This window comes from Paramisgurnus dabryanus, chromosome 22, assembly GCF_030506205.2.
Source record: "Paramisgurnus dabryanus chromosome 22, PD_genome_1.1, whole genome shotgun sequence".
NCBI lineage: Eukaryota > Metazoa > Chordata > Actinopteri > Cypriniformes > Cobitidae > Paramisgurnus > Paramisgurnus dabryanus.
The window spans coordinates 18,100,372-18,119,374 of record NC_133358.1 but is presented as its reverse complement, the minus strand read 5'-3'; the positions used below and the strand labels follow the sequence as shown (position 1 = coordinate 18,119,374).

At 37.5% G+C, this 19,003-nt stretch overlaps 1 protein-coding gene and 1 long non-coding RNA gene across 3 annotated transcripts in view; both read right to left on the bottom strand.

The window, feature by feature from the left end:
• The window catches only part of sema5a (sema domain, seven thrombospondin repeats (type 1 and type 1-like), transmembrane domain (TM) and short cytoplasmic domain, (semaphorin) 5A), a 205,846-nt gene that overhangs the window by 32,576 nt on the left and 154,267 nt on the right, over positions 1 to 19,003 (bottom strand). For both annotated transcript variants that reach the window (XM_073813106.1, XM_073813107.1), the window contains exons 13-15: positions 15,125 to 15,306; positions 13,342 to 13,485; positions 6,947 to 7,094 (exon numbers count right to left, since the gene is read on the bottom strand). In XM_073813106.1, coding sequence (XP_073669207.1) covers positions 6,947 to 7,094; positions 13,342 to 13,485; positions 15,125 to 15,306 — 474 coding nt within the window. The remainder of the gene's footprint in view (positions 1 to 6,946; positions 7,095 to 13,341; positions 13,486 to 15,124; positions 15,307 to 19,003) is intronic.
• On the bottom strand, positions 5,223 to 6,166 carry LOC135740046 (uncharacterized). Its single transcript, XR_010529152.1, has 2 exons — positions 5,627 to 6,166; positions 5,223 to 5,317 (listed from the first exon to the last, which is right to left on the bottom strand). It is a non-coding gene; the product is annotated as an uncharacterized lncRNA (long non-coding RNA).

The window sequence follows — 19,003 nt, the reverse complement described above, 5'->3', positions numbered from 1 at the left end:
ATTCTGCCGATCTCTGGGTCTGGCGCTAGCACTTTTAGCATAGCTTAGCACAATCCGTTGAATCTGATTAGACCATTAGCATTGCACTAAAAATAACCAAAGAGTTTCAATATTTTTCCTATTTAAAACTGGACTCTTCTGTAGTTACATCGTGTACTAAGAACGACGGAAAATTAAAAGCTGCGATTTTCTAGGCAGATTTGGCTAGGACTATACTCTCATTCAGGAGTAATAATCAGTGACTTTGCTGATGTAACATGGCTTCGGCAGGAGTAGTGATATTATGCACTGCCAAAAAATAGTCCCCTTGGTTACTTTCAATAGCAAGGGACTATTTTCGGGCAGTGCGTAATATCACTACGCCTGCTGCAGCCATGTTACAGCAGCAAAGTCCTTGATTATTACGCCATAATGAGAGTATAGTTCCTAGCCATATTTGCGTAGAAAATCACAGCTTTTAATTTTCTGTCTGTCTTAGTACACGATGTAACTACAGAAGAGTTAAGTTTTAAATAGGAAAAATATCCAAGCTCTTTGGTTATTTTTTAGCGCATTGCTAATGGTCTAATCAGATTCAATGGATTGTGCTAAGCTATGCGTAAAGTGCTAGCACCAGACCTGGAGATCAGCTGAATGGATTCCAAAACGGTAAGATTCAAATGTTTAACTCTAGGAGAGCTGGAAAATGAGCATTTTTTAAAAAAAAGTGGAGTGTCACTTTAAAGTTTTACCTCTTTTACCTCTTCACAAAATACATACAGCAAGTTCCTAGAAAGGCCTAAAATAGCACAGAAAGGGCCAGGGAACATAGCACCCACATGCAAAACCATAATATAATTATACACATCGAAATGACGGTCCTGCCCTCTCAGCTTCTGTGGCATTCCTAGGATGCTTTGGTAAGTTGGTGTTTTTGGTGTGTCAGCATGGTGACCGTTTGAAAACATCTGGCTTTGTGGGTAAACACACTTGTACAAGATGACAGAGCGTCACCGTTAGGACTCATGGGAAATTCGCGTCTGAACTTTCTCCTGAGCCATTGTGTCCCGAAAGTGCCATTGATCAACCGAGAAAGATCGGAATCGTTGACAGCCCTGTATTCTAAATTAAAAGTTGTTATTTTTGCTTGTAACTCAGTTTGAATAGCAAATGAACTGTTCAGGGCTGCTTCCTAAATCATTTCCACATATGGCATGAGAAATGAAACGTGGTCACGTGAGCTGGACTTATTCTAAACTGGCAGTGGGTTTAAATTTAGAGACAGAATATCACAGCTACAGTAGCTCATGCTTGGAAAATCCAGGCTTACTCTACGAAGGCTACATGCTTTCCGATCCCTGCCATCTTTTCAGAGGGGATTTGCATTTTGGTATTGTGAATGCTGATGACAGAGCTATAAATAGTATGATCGCATTGAACAAGTCTGCGAAAATAGACTATAAGCATGAATTGCATGAGGCCGGTGTAGCTGTAGCATCTTCAGTAATGACTTGGAAACTTGACGTCTTTGCCTTTTATTTAAATAAATTAAATATGTGATTTGCTTTGTGTGTTTTCTACATAAAATCATCCTACATAATGGATTATTCAGACAGGGTCACATATTATTCAACATGTACAGTACTAGAAAATTTTGTATGCAAATTGTGTAGCGCTTGTCGTTAAAAATCACACACAATGTACATGCTAGATTTATTGAATCAAGGCCCAGCAGAATTACTTTTTTAATAAAAAAAAATACTGTAAGGGAATACCAACAAAATATAAAACTGCTGTGATGCAGTCAATATATGCTTTATTTCATGTAGCCATGTATTTTATTTCATTTGAATATTACAATAAAAACTCATATATAGTTTGGATGTTTTGGCCAAAAATTGTAAAACAAATACATTAACTCTACACCTCATACTTTTATGGTTTAATCTAACCTAAGGGGGCATTAACAGCAAATATTGTACAAATTTGCCCTCTAAACATCACTTCTGGCCACTACTGTATATGTAAGCACTAAAGTGAAAATACACTCAGGAAAAAAAGGTACAAAAGTTTTCACTGGGACGGTACCTTTTATGTTGCGTTTACACCAGCCGCGGTAAAGGCGGCAAAAACGCGCTATTCGCGTGTAGTTGGACGCTTGAACATTTGAGTTCACTCGTTTCATCTGCCTGTGAAAGCCGCACGTGAAATTCTAGTCATTCAAGAAATTCATGCGGAAATTCACATCTTGGGAGGGGCTTCCAACTCCACTGAGATTCCCCCACTACGCTCGCTTCTTGTTATCACGTCACTACTACAGCAAGGTCCTGATTGGTTAATGCGGCGCGGAAATCCGCCGAAGTTCAGATTTTTCAACGTGCGCGTTTCATGCGTCAACCCTCAATTTGTGCAGAATGTGCCATCCGTGCTGCGCCTTCTGCGCATTCCGTGCTTACCGCGTCGCAGGATAATAATCCACGTGTAATCGCGTCTGTGCATTAAATTAACATGTACATCATAGGCGCTGGTGTAAACGCAGCATTAGAAAGGTCCTAATGTATATCATCTTGATGCCATTTCGTACCAGTGTGTACCTCTGAGTAGTGATGCACCGATGTATCGGCCGCCGATATTTATCGGCCAATTTTTGATGAATTTGAAACCATCGGCATATGGGCAATATCAATATTTATCGGCCGATTTTTGATGAATTTGAAACCATCTGCATATCGGCAATAGCACGAGAAAGGCCGATACCGATTGTTTATTAATTAACTGCATAAAGAAATCCATTATATGTAAAAAATGAGTTAATGTTGTTAATAAAATAAATTCTGAATAGCAAAAACCACCTTTGAAGGTTGTCATGCTGTGTCGTCTTATATTTGTTTTAGCTTAATTTGTGCCTCTCTTATTATTTTGGTCAGTTGAATGTTAATAAGATAAAATACATGTTCAGTAAAAATAATTTGATGCAGAAATAAACTAGCTAAAAGACCAACTGTATAGTATTGTATACAAGTGTTTAATATCGGTATCGGCATCGGCCAGAAGTTGTCTGTTTAAATCGGTATCCATATTGGCCCAAAAAATCCTATCGGTGCATCCCTACTTCTAAGGTACCAATGTATAACTTTGAGGTACCAATATGCACCTTTTAGGTTGTAAAAACGTGCACTTTTTGAAAAGGTACCACCCCAGTGACCCCACCCCAACTTTTGTATCTTTTTTTTCTGAGAGTATATTAAGAGTTTGTATCAATGTGTGTTTTCTTGTAAATTAGCATTTTTTTATCAGGCTCTTAAATTTAGGTTCAGTAATTTCACTTTAATAGCAACCAAAAGGTTATTAGTCAGTATTTGAAATGTCTAATTTTCATTTTAGTCATTTCATTGAACTTGATGATAATATGCGCAGAGAGCATTCGGTCAAAATCATTACCTCATTTTTGACGGAAGTGACATTTAGCGGCTTTTGCATCCGAACTTTTCATACACATAAAGGGCCCTATTTTAACAATCTAAGCTCATGGTCTAAAGTGCACAGCCATCAGTCTAAAAGTACGTGTCCAAATCCACTTTTGCTAAGTTAATGACAGGAAAAATGGTTTGTGCGCCTAGTGCAAAGGGTTGTTCCTATTCTGGTAATGAGTAATGGGTGTGTTTTGGTCGTAACGTGCAATAAACCAATTAGAGTCTCATCTCCCATTCCCTTTAAAAGCCAGCTGCACGTGCGCCATGAAAAACTAAGCGGAGGAAGAAGACCACCAGTTAAATGATTGATATAAAAAATTGCATTGTTTTTATTTGTATTGAAATTGTTATTTTTTTGTATTAAAACCTTTGGTTCTTTTTAAAATTCATTTTCTTTCAGTCATTGAAAAATAGCAGGCTTTTAATTGCTGTAAATGTATGGATAGCCTACATGATCAGTGTAATCTCAAAGAATAATTTACAAATATGCAAGAAAAGTTTAGTTGCCTCAAAATAGCAACGAGCCAACAATGCTCCTTAAAGGTAGGGTGTCACATTTTGAAAAATGCTAATGGTAGCCGCCTAGCAATGAAGATCAGACGGTCACGTCTCATGTCTCATTCACCAGTGAGAAAACATTGCAGTACAAAGTGAATAACATTTCCAAAATAACCAACATCAACAACTGGTTTACATCAGAATTAATTAAATTTCGGTTGTGGAGACGTAGTAACTTTATCGTTACGCTTATCCGTAAACGAACACAAATTTCATAAGCAACACAATGTTTAATCGAAGTAGAATATCTGAACCCATCTCAATACAAACATATCGCGTACCTACCTTACCAAAATAAACAGTGCAACGACCCTATCAGACCCTTTGCCTCCTGCAGCTGTTTGCATCTCGTGGTAAAGCAGTTAAGTTAACGATGTTAATTTGGGTTTTTGCTCTCGCTGATCCACGCAGTTTTTGCTGTTGTTGTTATAAAAGATGTCTTTCGTTTTGTGGCTCCTGTACAGGTTATCAATTCAGCAGAAAAGTTTGCCATTCTTGCTGTTTACAGACAGGAGGTGAGCTCACGTGAACGCGCCGATGACGTGTGGTGTCTGCATGGACTCGCTGCGCGGTGGCAATGTTCCCTCTAATTTTTTTCAGCACTGAGCAAATAATTTTTTTTCTGAGCACACATTTCAGTACTGTGAGGAATTCGCAACCACACGACCTGCCGAAAATGAACACGAGCCTGCGTTAACCATAGGAGATTCAAAGAGATGACAGTGTAGCGTGTAACGGGGTTTAGTGTATACACACGTATAATGTTCAATGTGGGCCTGTGTATAAATCCCAATACATGTAATTAACACTCTCTTTGAATTTACCAGGTACCTGGGTTTAGCAGATTGAACCGTTCACCTCAAGCTGAAAATCAGTTCTCATATACTACAGTGCAAATAAATAAATAAATAAAATACTTGTAAAAGTGTAACACTGTTTCATTTTGTTTGTAATCCAAATTCATGATTCACTTAAATGACTCTGTTGGGTTGAATTCATGAATCAATTGATTCGGTTCAAAGGACCGTTTGTTCCTTTATATAGTTCAAATAGTTCAGTTCAAAGTCAGTGTCCTGTCCTTTAAAGAAAATCCAAGAAAATACGGAAAATGAAGTTTCAGCGAATTCACGTCCTAGTAGTTGTCCGAAACAAAAAGGAAAAATACCCTCCTACCAGTTCTGATGAATTCAAAGCACAGCTCTGGTTGGCTCGCCTTTTTGTATACACCTTCACTTAATTGTCTCGCGTGTCCAAGATGGAGCAGGAGAACTTTACAGATGTTCGAAATTCTCACAAAAAAACCCAGCCTTGTAAAAACACAAGGCAGAACAGTAATTAATCTTCAGTTCAACAGATTTATCAATAAGCATCATGTAAACATTTCAAATAACAACCTAACTCAGGGTTTCAACACTTATTGAACATATTGACACTTAAAATTTTATTTTTTAATCACATTTACGTTACTTGACTGTTAACTTTCAAATGTAAATAGCTTCAGCTCGTTCGTTATATACCAACGGCCAATGTAAACAAACTAATAAAACTCATAGTTTGCTGCCAAATTTGCAACACTTATGCCACAATGTCAAGTTAATATTTAGAATATAACTCACCAAAGCATACATTTTAACTTCTTATTTAAAAGAAGAAGTTCATTCGCAGTGTTTTGATGCTCTGTGATTCTGCATCTGCCTCCGTTCTAATTCTCTATTTTGCTCTCTCCTCACTCTAGCGACAGCTTTTCCAAGTTATCGCATCACTTCAGGAATCCAATAATTTGTTTTAAATCACTGTTTTGAATCTGAACTTTTTCCTCTTAATAAATATTTTAGTTTCTTGAGATCGACCCGTGCAGCTGCTCATCTGGCTCGCTCTCACTCTGTGCTCGTCCGTGCTGGCAGCGTCACTGTGTGAACTGAATGCGCTGCTACCATTGGCTCATAAAAGTGTCTGTCACCGTAGCAAGATCAGCGATTGGTTGAAAGTTTCTTCTCCTTCTAGAACACTCGCCTTCTCTCTCTCTTAATTCTTTTACAACAGCAAATGCATCAATGTTTATGTGCGGTCTGAAAAATGTGCGCGGTCTGACAAATCTATTGCGCGGCCACTTTGGCTGGCCTGCGCGGCCGCGCACGCGCGCAGCTTAGAGGGAACATTGCGCGGTGGGCATTCAAATTACGCTTACGTTTGAGGGACAAAAAAGGAAACGTCCGTTCGGACCGAAATCTATGAGTGGTTGAACATTTTTTGGTCCTTCGCCTTTAACAGATAACATACATTTCTACAAATACATTTAAACAACTTAGCACAGTGATTGCTATCAGGATGTGAGGAGACTTTTAACCAGCATAACTAAAAATTAGGGCTGTCAAAAGATTAATCGCGATTAATCGCATCCAACATAAAAGTTTGTGTTTACATAGCATATGTGTGTGTACTGTGTATAAATATTATGTATATATAAATACACACACATTCATGTATATATTTAAGAAATATTTGCATTTAAATACTGTATATACATTTCTATAATTTATATTATATATAAATATAAATATTTTATATATAAATATAACAATTTTTTCTTAAATATATACATGATTGGGTGTGTTTTTATATATAAATAATAATTATACACAGTACACACACATATGTTATGTAAACACAAACTTTTATTTTAGATGCGATTAATCGCGATTAATCTTTTGACAGCCCTACTAAAAATGTTTCAGGATCAAATGTGTTACCCTACCTTTAACACACCTCGTTTTCAGACCAGAACACACACTTGCATTGCGCCGCATTGTGGTGGGTGTATGATAGGGCCCATAAACTTTACGGTATAATCTGTGTCATTTTAAGCACTAAAAGGTAAACAGATAAGATTCCAGTTCAGGAGAATGGAAGTGTGAGTAGTGAGGTGTGTGACGTACTGCACTGCATCCAGGACACTCGTTTCCATTCTCACACGTTCGGCGTCGAGACTGGATCCCACCACCACATGGAACCGTGCAGCGTTCCCATGGAGACCATGCTGACCAATAGACATGCGGGGGACAGGGCAGGTGCTCGTTGCAGTATCTAAGAAAGATTAAAACAGACATTTGTCAAAAAAAAAAAAAATTATGAACCCATTTCTTATTTACTCAACAAATCCTGGTACAAATCAAAATAACTTGTATTACTAAATAAAAAAAATCTATCTTTATATTAACACTTTAAAATCAATAAAGTGTAAAAAATAAATGGTTCTGTAATAGACCAAGCTAAAACTTTATTTAACTCAACAGGCTGAAACGGCAAACATGTGGTAATGACCGGCTGTCCCCAAGGACAGAAAATGCCCAAGTAAACATCAGTGTAATGAGGCCTGATTGAGCAATGTCTTATCTAAATGAGGTCTGTAGGCACAGTGAGTGGGGCTTTCTGTGCCTGTCTGTCCACTTGTAAAGCCAGACATGTGGGCAGTACAAGAAGTGGTAATTGGTATAAAATAGAGTGATCGGACACACACAGTCAGCCATTCCAGCTGTTCTGAGGTCTCAGTGCAACGGATGATCTTCAAAAGAAAGTAAATGAATTGTAAATGAAGTCAGTTTCCTTTTGAAGATGCTCATATTAAGAACAAAGGCTCTGAAATGAATCAAAATTGACCTCAGACGGCCAAAGCCTCTTACATTAAGACACTCATAAAAGCAATTGTGAAATATCATATTGCACAAATTAAATCAGCAAACGTGTGACCTTACTACATGGCAAGATGCCTCTGCACATGTCATAGATATAAAAACATTACGGATATGAGGCCACCAAAGAATTAGCAAAGAATTGGTCTAGCTAGTAGGTGGCTAGCATAGCATAACAGACTTGTGAAACTAAGAACTAGTAAAGCTAGGGTGACCATACGTGCCATTCTTCCCGGACGCATCCTGTCCAGGATTTCGGTGCGTCTTCCATGAGTCGTATTTGTCGACTGCATACGTCATAGAGGATTATTATTATTATTACAGAAAATCAATCGTTACATTTTAAGGTAAGAATGAAACTACGATTGTATATCTTATGTTTTTAACTGAATGGCGTATGCGGTCAACAAATACGACTTCCAGAAGACGCACCGAAATCCTGGACGGGATGCGTCCGGGAAGAATGGCACGTATGGTCACCCTAAGTAAAGCAGGTTAACCTTTCAGATACATTTATATGCATTTGGCAGATGCTGTTATCCAAATTGACTATGATATACAGTTTGTTTATCAGTATGTGTGTCCCCTCTAACTCACAACTTTTTAATTGTTAACACAATGCTGTGTCAGGTGCGCAAAAGATCATCGGTTCGAACCTAGGGAACACACATATTGATAAAAATGTATACCTTGAAGGAAAAAAGCGTGTAAATGCAGTTGATGTACAGGAACACAAGCCCAAGGAGGTCTAGTTGGTTGTGCTAGTTAGAAACCACTTTCGAAACTAGTATTTCATGCTGGGAATCAACATCCAACAACATATGCTGGTGACCAGGAGCAACATTAATCTGCAGAATTGAAATATATAAATGCCGAATTGATGAGGGAGGACGTCTTCGGGGAAGAACACAAGATGAATTTTTATTTCCCTGCGTCTGCAACCACTCATACAATATGGCCAAAGAAAGAATCCACAGATGTCCAATGAAGAAAGTGGATGTGTGCAAATTACAGAACGGAGAACAGTATCAGATTCATATGAGAAAAACAAAGTTTTTGTAGTATAGATTCCATTAGGGGACCAATGATTACAGCAACTTGTTGTGATGTAGCATGCAATAAAAAAGTCAAGAAATCCATATAGGAAAGATTTATAGCCGAGGGAAATCCATTGTCAATTTGCATATGCAAATAGAGTATATTCAAAACAGATTTGCCAAGTTTAACAAGTTTGCCCTGCTCTGGTGAAGAGAAGAAAAAGTGGTAATTAATAGCACGCGCACATTTGAGATGGTGCATGAAACAAAGAGAGAGCGTTCAAAAAACACATTCATTTGTCAGATGGATTTCAGGCTGAACAAAGTACTCGAGTATTGCAACAACAGTTATTTTGCCTGCAGCCTTTTTGGAGACTTTCTAGGCACAAAAGGATGGGCGTTTATAGATTATTTCTTTGGACCTTGCAGAACACCTTACAATTATGCATATTCAAAAATGTTAAAGTGAAGGACAGGCTTAAACACGTGGTATCTTTAAAATGAAATTTATCTTGTGCTCTGGAAGGCTTTAACTGTCAATCTATCTCTTTTTCTAACCCACACAGAAGACATCACCAGCGACGGCTGACCCACAGAGGAGCTGGCAGGAGTACAGCCGACAGGGAATAAAGTGTGACTGTACATAAGAGCCGAATACCTTTGAACAAATGCCCAGTGGCTAAGTTAGAGACAAAGAGATAAAGTTTCCCGCAGAACTAACAAGTGAATCCAGGCTTCATTTACAGACAAAAGACCAAGCACACAACGCAAACAAAAACAGGAATTCGCTGTCAGCCCTACTGAGGGAACTGACAAAGCACATCGGTGGCATTAACGCAGCCCTAGTCTGCATTCAACGTGAACTGCAGCGCACCCCAGATATGTTTTCACAACCATTATGCACCGCTGGCCTGGTGTTGCATTAATGTGAACGAGTGGCGTGAAAAACTCGCGAGGGCTTTGAGATTAGCAAGACTGAAGACAAACAACTTTTTTGCTGATTATTCACAGTCTTTATGCTCAGATACCTCAGGGCATTGAATGTCCTGACACCTTGGATAAAAGGTCTAAGCTGGGGACAGAAGAAGGAAAATGCAAGAAGCGGCAGAAAGGCTCTGTTTCACAGGCACCTGCAAAAAGTTCAATGCGCAGACCTCTTCGGGATGGGGGTTTGCAAGGGTATAATCATATTTCCCCCTAAACTCATATTTCCCTTAAAACTGTTCCAGGCCAAAAACATTCAAGGCTAGATTTAAATAATTCGAGCTCCAATTGATTAGTGATGCACCCCTGTTTTTAATCAGGGAGGAGAAGCTCCATTGAGGGAGTAGGGGGGAAATACTATTGGAGTGAAAATGATGACAACATTTTCATTTTTGGGTGAACTATATCTTTGAGTATAAAGTATCTCAGATGTTTTTCCTAAAGAAATCCTTAGGATAAACATAAATAGAAACAAATGAGACTGGCATGAAGTAACAGTACAGTACAAGTGTATATAGCTGCAATATACTATTAAGCTACAATATTAATGTGAATCACACCTGTCAACACTCTCGTTTTCCCTGGTAGTCTCCCGTATTTCACACCTATCTCCCGCCCCCTCCCGTTTTGTCATTTCTCTTGGAAAACTCTCGTAATTTAAACAGCCCTATTTAATTATATAAATAATCACTAGTGCTGGGAAAAGATTAATCGCGATTAATCGCATACAAAATAAAAGTGATTTTTGGCATAATATATGTGCGCTGTGTAATTATTATGTATATGTAAATACACACACATTCATGTATATTTTTAAGAAACATTTACATGTGTATATATGTTTATTTATGTTTTGATATATTATATATTAACAATAAAAATGGATATATAAATAAAAATGTTCTGAAATGTATATATGTGTGTGTGTGTGTGTGTATGTGTGTTTAAATATACATAATAATTACACATAGTACAGACACATATATTGGGCAAAAATGCACTTTTATTTTGTATGCGATTAATCGCGATTAATCTTTTCCCAGCACTATCACATTAATTTATTATTCCAAGGTTGTCCAGTTGCCAGATCTTGTATGAAACTGATCTTACTCACACAATAGACACATCATACAATGTTAAACCCATTTTGACTGCAACCTGGCAACCTACAACTCGGTCGCGCTGTTGATATATGCGCAGGTAGACAGGGGAAGTTAAATCAAGCATCACTTTAAGGAGGAAATTTAATATTAGACACGGTGGGAAAAACGTGGCGCAGCACAATAAATCACTATAGGCACAGAGCATAGACATCAAAGAAATAACTAGATTTCGCGGCGCTGGATGCTTGATTGTGGGTTAACGGCGCCGCCATATTAGTGGTGGCAACTTCTCCGTTTATCTAAAAATTGTGGCTCCGTCGTGTGCAGTTTGGCAACTGAAGGCAGACTATTAAAAGCTAGAGATCTTGCTATTTAGCTATGAATGTTGATACTTAATGAGAATTAACAATGTTTACATGTTTTTTTTTATATAAAATTGTAACAAGTATCAAGGGGATCGCACACCGGCCGCGCAGCTCAGCATCGCGCCGAGTCGCATCTAGGAGGTATTTTAAACCAGAAGTGCACATTAAATAGCGCAAGCTTCGTCAGATAGCGTCTATTTCAAAATGCAAAATATACGTTAGCAGCCAATGTTAATCGTTAATGATTTGGGACAAATATGATGTTATTTAATGTTAAACTATGTGAGTGGCGCGACAGGGATTTGAGCAACTTCCTGAGTCACAGCTGGGCGGTGCGGACAGGCGCCACCTGGCGGCGCGGCCGGTGTGCGATCCCCTTTAGAGTTAGGCTATATTAACTCATTACCCGCCAGCCTTTTTTTGAAAAGTTACCCGGCAGCATATTTTGTGATTTTCACAAAAGTTTCACAAAATGTTTCTAGGATATTTTTTTGTTATATATATATAAACATACAAATATATCAAATGAAAGAACAGACCCTCTGCTTTCAAACAAACAAACAAGCAAACAAAATGGAAAAAAGTTTTATCCTATCTTTATTTTTTCTCTGCTTATAAAGTCTTCAATATTAAAAAATATTAAAAATTTGTCTTAAAAATACAAACTTTATAGCAAAAAGCTGAAGTTATTGCATTTTTGTGAAGGAATTTTGTTAAAGATCAGACTCAGAACGATTATCAAAACATACACAGAGTTCAAAATTTTTACTTTTTTTGCTTTATATTTTATTTTATAAAGAGGATAATCGGGGTAGTACAGATTGACATAAAACCTTATCTAGGACAAGTTTTTTTTTCATGCAAATGTTTTTCTTAATTGACAAGATAACTTGTCAATTGTGGGGAAAGAGTTAAACAGGTCCTCTTATGTAGTTTGCTGAAACATATGAGGAGACATTGGGAGGTTGCTAAAAGTAGAGAAGGGTTTCCCTCAAATAAATCCTCAAATAATCCTTATGTTGTTAATTATTGTTTTACATATATGCTATAATATTTGAATGATATAATGTTCGTGTTATTAAAACGAATGCTTGCCCCCCCAGCCCGTTCAGAGATCTCACAAATTTTGGAATACAAATGTTGACAGGTATGATGTGAATAGCAGAACAGTTTTATAAAGTTTTTTTTTTTTAAATGTTTAGCCTACATTAACCAAAATGAAAGCCTAGCTTTACCTGTACCTTCATTTTTTGTACAGTGTACTGACTTGAAATATTAAACAACATTTTATAAGTTGTTTCCAACAACTTATGAGGAAAATCAAGCCGACAGTATAAAAAAGAAAAGAAATAACAGAAATCAAGCAATGTTTGTCACACTGCTTTTTAAAATGTAAGATTCCTTCAAAATGTGCCGTCCATTTCTTCTTACTGTTGCCTGGGGTACAAAACAACCGATATAAAAATTAGATCTCATTACTGATTTTTCATTCCCGTCTCCTCTTCACCTCTATTAGAGATAGCGCTGACTTCCATATAATAAGCACGGCAGTGTCATAAATTATTATTAACTCTCACTAAGGTGACTTTATAAATAAACATGAAAAAAACTAAAGTCAAGTGTGAGTACATTCTGTAAACTGATGTTTAGGAGAAGGCTGGCACCTCCAAACAAGTCAAAACTCTGCCCAGGGAGCACAACTGTTTCTACCAGATGCTTTCCTTTTATTCCCCCACTTCAGGATCAAATTTTTCAGCTGCACTACCCTGTTGCTTAGAAACCTCACACATTCACAGCGCAGAGCAGTTTACACATAATTCCACTATGATTAGGTGCCACAGCATCATATCCACAATGCCTGAGTCTGTGGGTGCGAACTCTGTAATTATGAAGCCTTAGTATGTTTACTTTTAATTGGATGTCAGTCACACAAATTACAAGCCAGATAAAGAAGACCCTCTCTCTCACCCTCGCACCTTCAAGCGTTTGGTTTGTGTGATGGTAGCGTTAACAAGATTTCTGGAGACAAATGTTCCATATGAGAACAAGTAATACCAGCGCACTAAAATACATACATACAGCTCACGCAATCACGACAACTATATATAAAAGAAAGTTTTTTTCTGACGTCAATCACGTCTGCTTTTTCTCACCTCTCCTCACGGTTCTGCCCCACACAAACTCGTCCTCCGTGTCGGGGCGTGGGGTTGCTGCAGGAACGTTGTCGGACCTGGAATCCGATTCCACAGCTGGTGCTGCAAGGAGCCCAGGCCGTCCACGGCGTCCAGGCACCGTTCCTGATGACAGATATATCACAGATTTAATCACTAACCAAACAGCAGCACAGCTGGTTGCTTTAATTTGACCTTAAGTCTGGTAGCTGAGGATCTCTGTTAAGACCGATCTAAGCTTATTTACAATGCTGCGTTGCAAGGAAACTTGACAAACACTTTGGTCTAAATAAAAATCTACAAGTCAAAGAAAGAAGCTGCCACCAGCAATTGCTCTTTTATTCTCAGGTGAGCTTCAGTTAGGGTTTAAGGTTTTATTTCCGTGACTACAATCATCAAATGCAATCGCAAAAACAACAACAGTTCTTAAGCGGTTCTCTGTTGTTTGTCAATCAATTCGACTGGATGCCCAAACAAAGTATTTACACATTTTGAGGAACTCAACCAATTGTTATTTTTAGTAGTAGAATATGGCATATGGGTAAATATTTTTTAAATCATCTAAAAAAGACACTTTACCTGTATCATTTTTCTGACAGATGTTGTTCATAAATTCTCATTATCTTAGTAGAAAATAGTCTAAATAAATAAATGAATTAGTCTTAATTATTGACATGAAGTTATTTAATTACAATATAGCTCATATATTGTGTTTTAGGAAATTTGGATTTGATAGCAGACTTGGGCTTCATGCAACTATAGAGGGGCAGAAATTATTTCAGAAGTTGGGCTATGGGTCAAGCAACACCTGTTAAAGGGACACTCCACTTTTTTGAAAATAGGCTCATTTTCCAGCTCCACTTTCAGTGAAACATTTGATTTTTACCATTTTGGAATCCATTCAGCTAATGTCCGGGTCTGACGGTACCACTTTTAGAATAGCTTAGCATAATCCATTGAATCTGATTAGACCATTAGCATCCGGCGCAAAAATTACCAAAAAGTTTCTATATTTTTCCTATTTTAAACTTGACTCTTCTGTAGTTACATCGTGTACTAAGACAGACGGAAAATAAAAAAATAAAAAATAGTCGTGCACTGGGTAATACATTGCGCCTGCTGCAGCCATGTTATGGCAGCAAAGTCCTTGATTATTACGCCAGAATGATGAGAGTATAGTTCCTAGCCATATCTGCCTAGAAAATCGCAAACTTTTAATTTTCCGTCTGTCTTAGTACACGATGTAACTACAGAAGAGTCAAGTTTTAAATAGGAAAAATATCGAAACTCTATGGTTATTTTTTGCGTGATGCTAATGGTCTAATTAAATTGAATGAATTATGCTAAGCTATGCTAAAAGTGGTACCGCCAGGCTCGGAGATCAGATGAATGGATTCCAAAACGGTAAAAATCAAATGTTTAACTCTAGGGGAGCTGGAAAATTAGCCTATTTTTTAAAAAAAGTCAAGTGTCCCTTTAATGTTTGTTTGTAATCTAAGCCATCACTGTTACATTTACATTACATTTAGGCATTTAGCAGACACTTTTATACAAAGCGACTAACAAAGACTAAAATGATCAGAAAAAATTTGTCAAAATATATACAGCTATAACTGGGCAGTCCTAATATGTACTTTAAGATTCACACGTATACCTCTGAGGTACTACTACCAATACTCTTTAGGTGAACGAGTACCACCTCAGTGACAGCTGGTGTACATATTTTGACCATTTTTTTCTGACACATTTCTAGGACATCATATACCTGGAGCAGTTTGCCACCTCGACACTAATTCCCTGGCAAGGTTGTCCTCCACACTGAGGGCTCGGACTGTCACATGCTCGGGTCCGACACTGGCACGAGCCGACGCTGCTTCCATCGCTATGACTACAAGTTTTCCATCCCGACCAGCTGCCAAAGTGTCCATCCACAGTCACGTTTCTCACCTAGATGCACACAGTACACAAACGACACACACAGCATATGAATAATAAACGGGAGCTGAAAGTAAGCTAAATGTGACTGCAAAAAGATCATTACTGTAGATAAGATCACATTTGCTTGTTATGAAATGAATCCAAACTAAAACAGCGTTCGGAATATTAGATTTGCGATAGTTGAAAACGGCACAGGCATCATGTTTCAGAAAATGAACACGCTTTACAATGAGCCAGTACTTTCGTTTGAGTCATTATGTGAGAGCGTACAAATGAAAAGCTAATGTAATATTGTTATTGCACTCTGGTTATTAACATCTGAAGTATCAGATACAGGACAACATATTTTGCGAACAAAAGGAGATGGTGATGTTGTCTAGCCAATGAAACACAACGGCTTCTGTGGAAAAGATTGCGAATGTATTATGAATAGGGCTGAATAAATGACCGTCTGTGTGGATAGAAATTGTTTTTGCTCTCTGTATATACCAAACACGAGTTACATTTCCTATTTGGTGTAAATGTAAAACAAACAGAATATTCAAGGTCCTGACTTTCTGTTCAAATACAGATGTGGTTTATAACAGTTTAAAGGTAGGGATGACACAGTGAGTTGATATATTTTTTCATCATATAAAGACAAACTTGGTTCTCGGGTTTATTTCCATACTGTCAGGCTCCAGATGGGTTTAGTGAATGATGCGTGTCTACATTCAGGACCTGTCAATTATTTTCAACCAACTGGTGCCGCATACTACTGTACAGCTGCTACTAAAATTCAAGAAGATGCATTATTTATATTAATGTTGGTTTCGTATGCTTTTCATACATTTTCGTAAAATATAATGACAAACTTTCCATATGTCGAAAGAATTCTATTAAAATATCATACAGTGCCAGACATAATGGTACAGAAGCAGTCATTGGGAGATTCTTTTTATATAAAGAGAGGATATTAGCAACTCAGAGATACATATTAGTACCAAATGTATAGACCCTTTGCAAACACGTGACGACGCCATGCTGGACGGCAAAATCACTGACGCACTAGGTTGATTAGTAATAGACGAGCGGGATTTTTGATTAGTTTTAAACAGTTTAAATATATATTACACTAAAATACATGGCTTCTTATATTAAGGAAGTTGTTGTGCCGTTATCGGTCGAGGTAGGGCATTTGGTAGGTCCTCACAAAAAGCGCTATTTAAGCTGGGCGTACACGGTGCGAATTCTGACGGTCGGAACGTCGTGAGCTCTCGCACACGACACGATTGAGTTTATACGAAAATAATTCGGACGCAGTCACACACGACAAGATTTTACTGTACGACTTGACGAGTTCTGACGTAGGCATTTTCACACCTGTGAGGATGAAGTAGGCTACCTTTCGTTGTGGCAGAATGTACAAAAGAAAAAAAAAATAATAGGGTAAAGATATTGGCTTAGTATATAAAACAGCCTGTAATTTCTGTTCTTTAGAATTTCTATTTATGCATTCCGAAATTGCAATATAGGTCTAGTGCTGTGGCGGTGAAGGAATTTCTCTGGCAGTGATTGTTCGTGCTAGCGCATATGCGGTTTTACCGTCTTAATATATCATGTTTTTAGTGCCAAGTAAATATCTATATTGCTATTATTAATGTTACATATATTGTTGCTTTTTTATAAATATGACCGTTCAAAAAACACATTCAGTGGGCCTATTTATTTATTTGTAAATGCAGAATGAGGAGCAATGAGGTAAAACGCAAGCTAACGTTATGTCTTTCCCTTTATAATTAAATTATTAAGACAACACATCTATAGCCAAATATTAATTTGTAAAACGAAAATAATTTAATTTAATATAAGCACACTGTCTAGGCTTGTTATGTGCAAATGTTCGGTCAATGCGGTGTCTTGAAGTAAAAGTGAGACCGCAGCATTTATGCTCCTGTAACTGCACAAAATAAATGCCATACAGAAGGCATTGCATATTAATATAGGGCATTTTCACAGTAGGCCTATGTAAATTAATACATAGCAATACAAATATAGTATGAAAACAAATTAATCATTATTTAAATAAAGTTTCAGAGATAGCCTACATTTTTAGTCATTTAAATGTTCTCATCATTTCAAAACAAGCTAAGGCTACCATATAACTTACACTGGGCTATATCATTTGTTTCTTTGGTCGAAAATATGTAAAAAAAATATATATATATGTGTGTAAAAATACCGAACAAGCTCACTTGTTAAAGCAGAAGCTCCATAATAAGATGGGAAACATCGTCTCCGCATATGATCATCATGTTTATGTACTCTCTCAATAAATGCATATCTTAGCCTATTAAACATGGACATTCCGTTGCTTTTTTCTGTCGCGACAGCCCTTTTAATATCCAATCATTTATAAAACTACAGCAACTTTGGCACTTGGATTACACAAAAATTGCGACATTCTTTGTACATCCTGTACTGTTTAAACCAGTGGTCTCTGCACGGAGTCTAATAATTTTTATATTTATTTATTACATAATTTAGTTGGCTTATTTTATGTTTACATTGTAAATAATGATAAAACATATTAACAAGTAAAGAAAAATCAACAAGTAAAACAAAAAAGTTTTAATATCAAAAAGCCTCGTTTAATGCTTTATGGTAGCACTTATCAGAACAGCGGTATAGCCTAAAACAACTACACTCTCTCCTGTTTCCACACACATCCAAAGCTGTGACCCGACATCACAAAAACACGTATGACAAGTTTTTTCAGGCAAATAAGCTGATCAAGAGGTCGTCACTGAAAGGACCTGTCATATTTGTCATGATGTCCGGTAACCGGAGTGTGTGTGTGCGCGAAACATAGCCAGCTATAGAGTAGTCATCAATATTTGAGGTAGCAGTGCTACATTTGTCTTTCTTCTTCTGCTTTTTGTACATTCTGATTGGTCAAATTCAAGTGCTTTGCCAGATCGTCTCGTACACCCGCACCAACACTACGAATTTATACCGACAGCTCCCGAACTTTTTTGACATGTTTAAAAATTATCGGGAGGTCGTAAGGTGCTCGTAACCTGCTCGGCTCGTAATTCCTCTCACACGGTGCGAGCCGCGACCATACGAGCATGAACGATTTGCTCCCGAGGAAAAAAATCGCATGCGAGCCCCTACGACAGCAAAAATCGCACCGTGTACCCCCGCCTTAAAAGTCTGCAGAGCTGCCAACTTCTGAGTTCAGCTTGGAGTGAGATTTTTTTTGGGGGGTGGGGGTTTGTGGTAATAATTTTTTATTTAAGTCCTAACCATTTGCCAATTGATAATAGTGTGGATTTTAGCTATTTCTGTGTTAAATAGTTGAAAAAGACTGCGTTAAAATGGTTCACAATACAAATCGAATCATATTTTAGAAATTAAATTGAATAAAGCTTTTACTGAGTTTAAATGCCTGAGATTAGAGTCTTTACTATTACTTTATACACTTCTATTATGCTTTCCTTCTGATAAAAGTGCCAAAAAAGTTCTTAAAATCTAATGAATACTGGTCTCTGTAAAATGTATAACCGCAGATAACTGCAGTTTTATTCAGTTTATCCACTGAGAAAGAGAAGCGTAAAGTGATGATTTGTGATTGGTGATAGAGGGACTTAGCCTGGTTAGCCAGACCTACATCAAGATGTAAGGTCTGGCAACTCTTCACACAAACGGCTCAATGCAAGGGGCG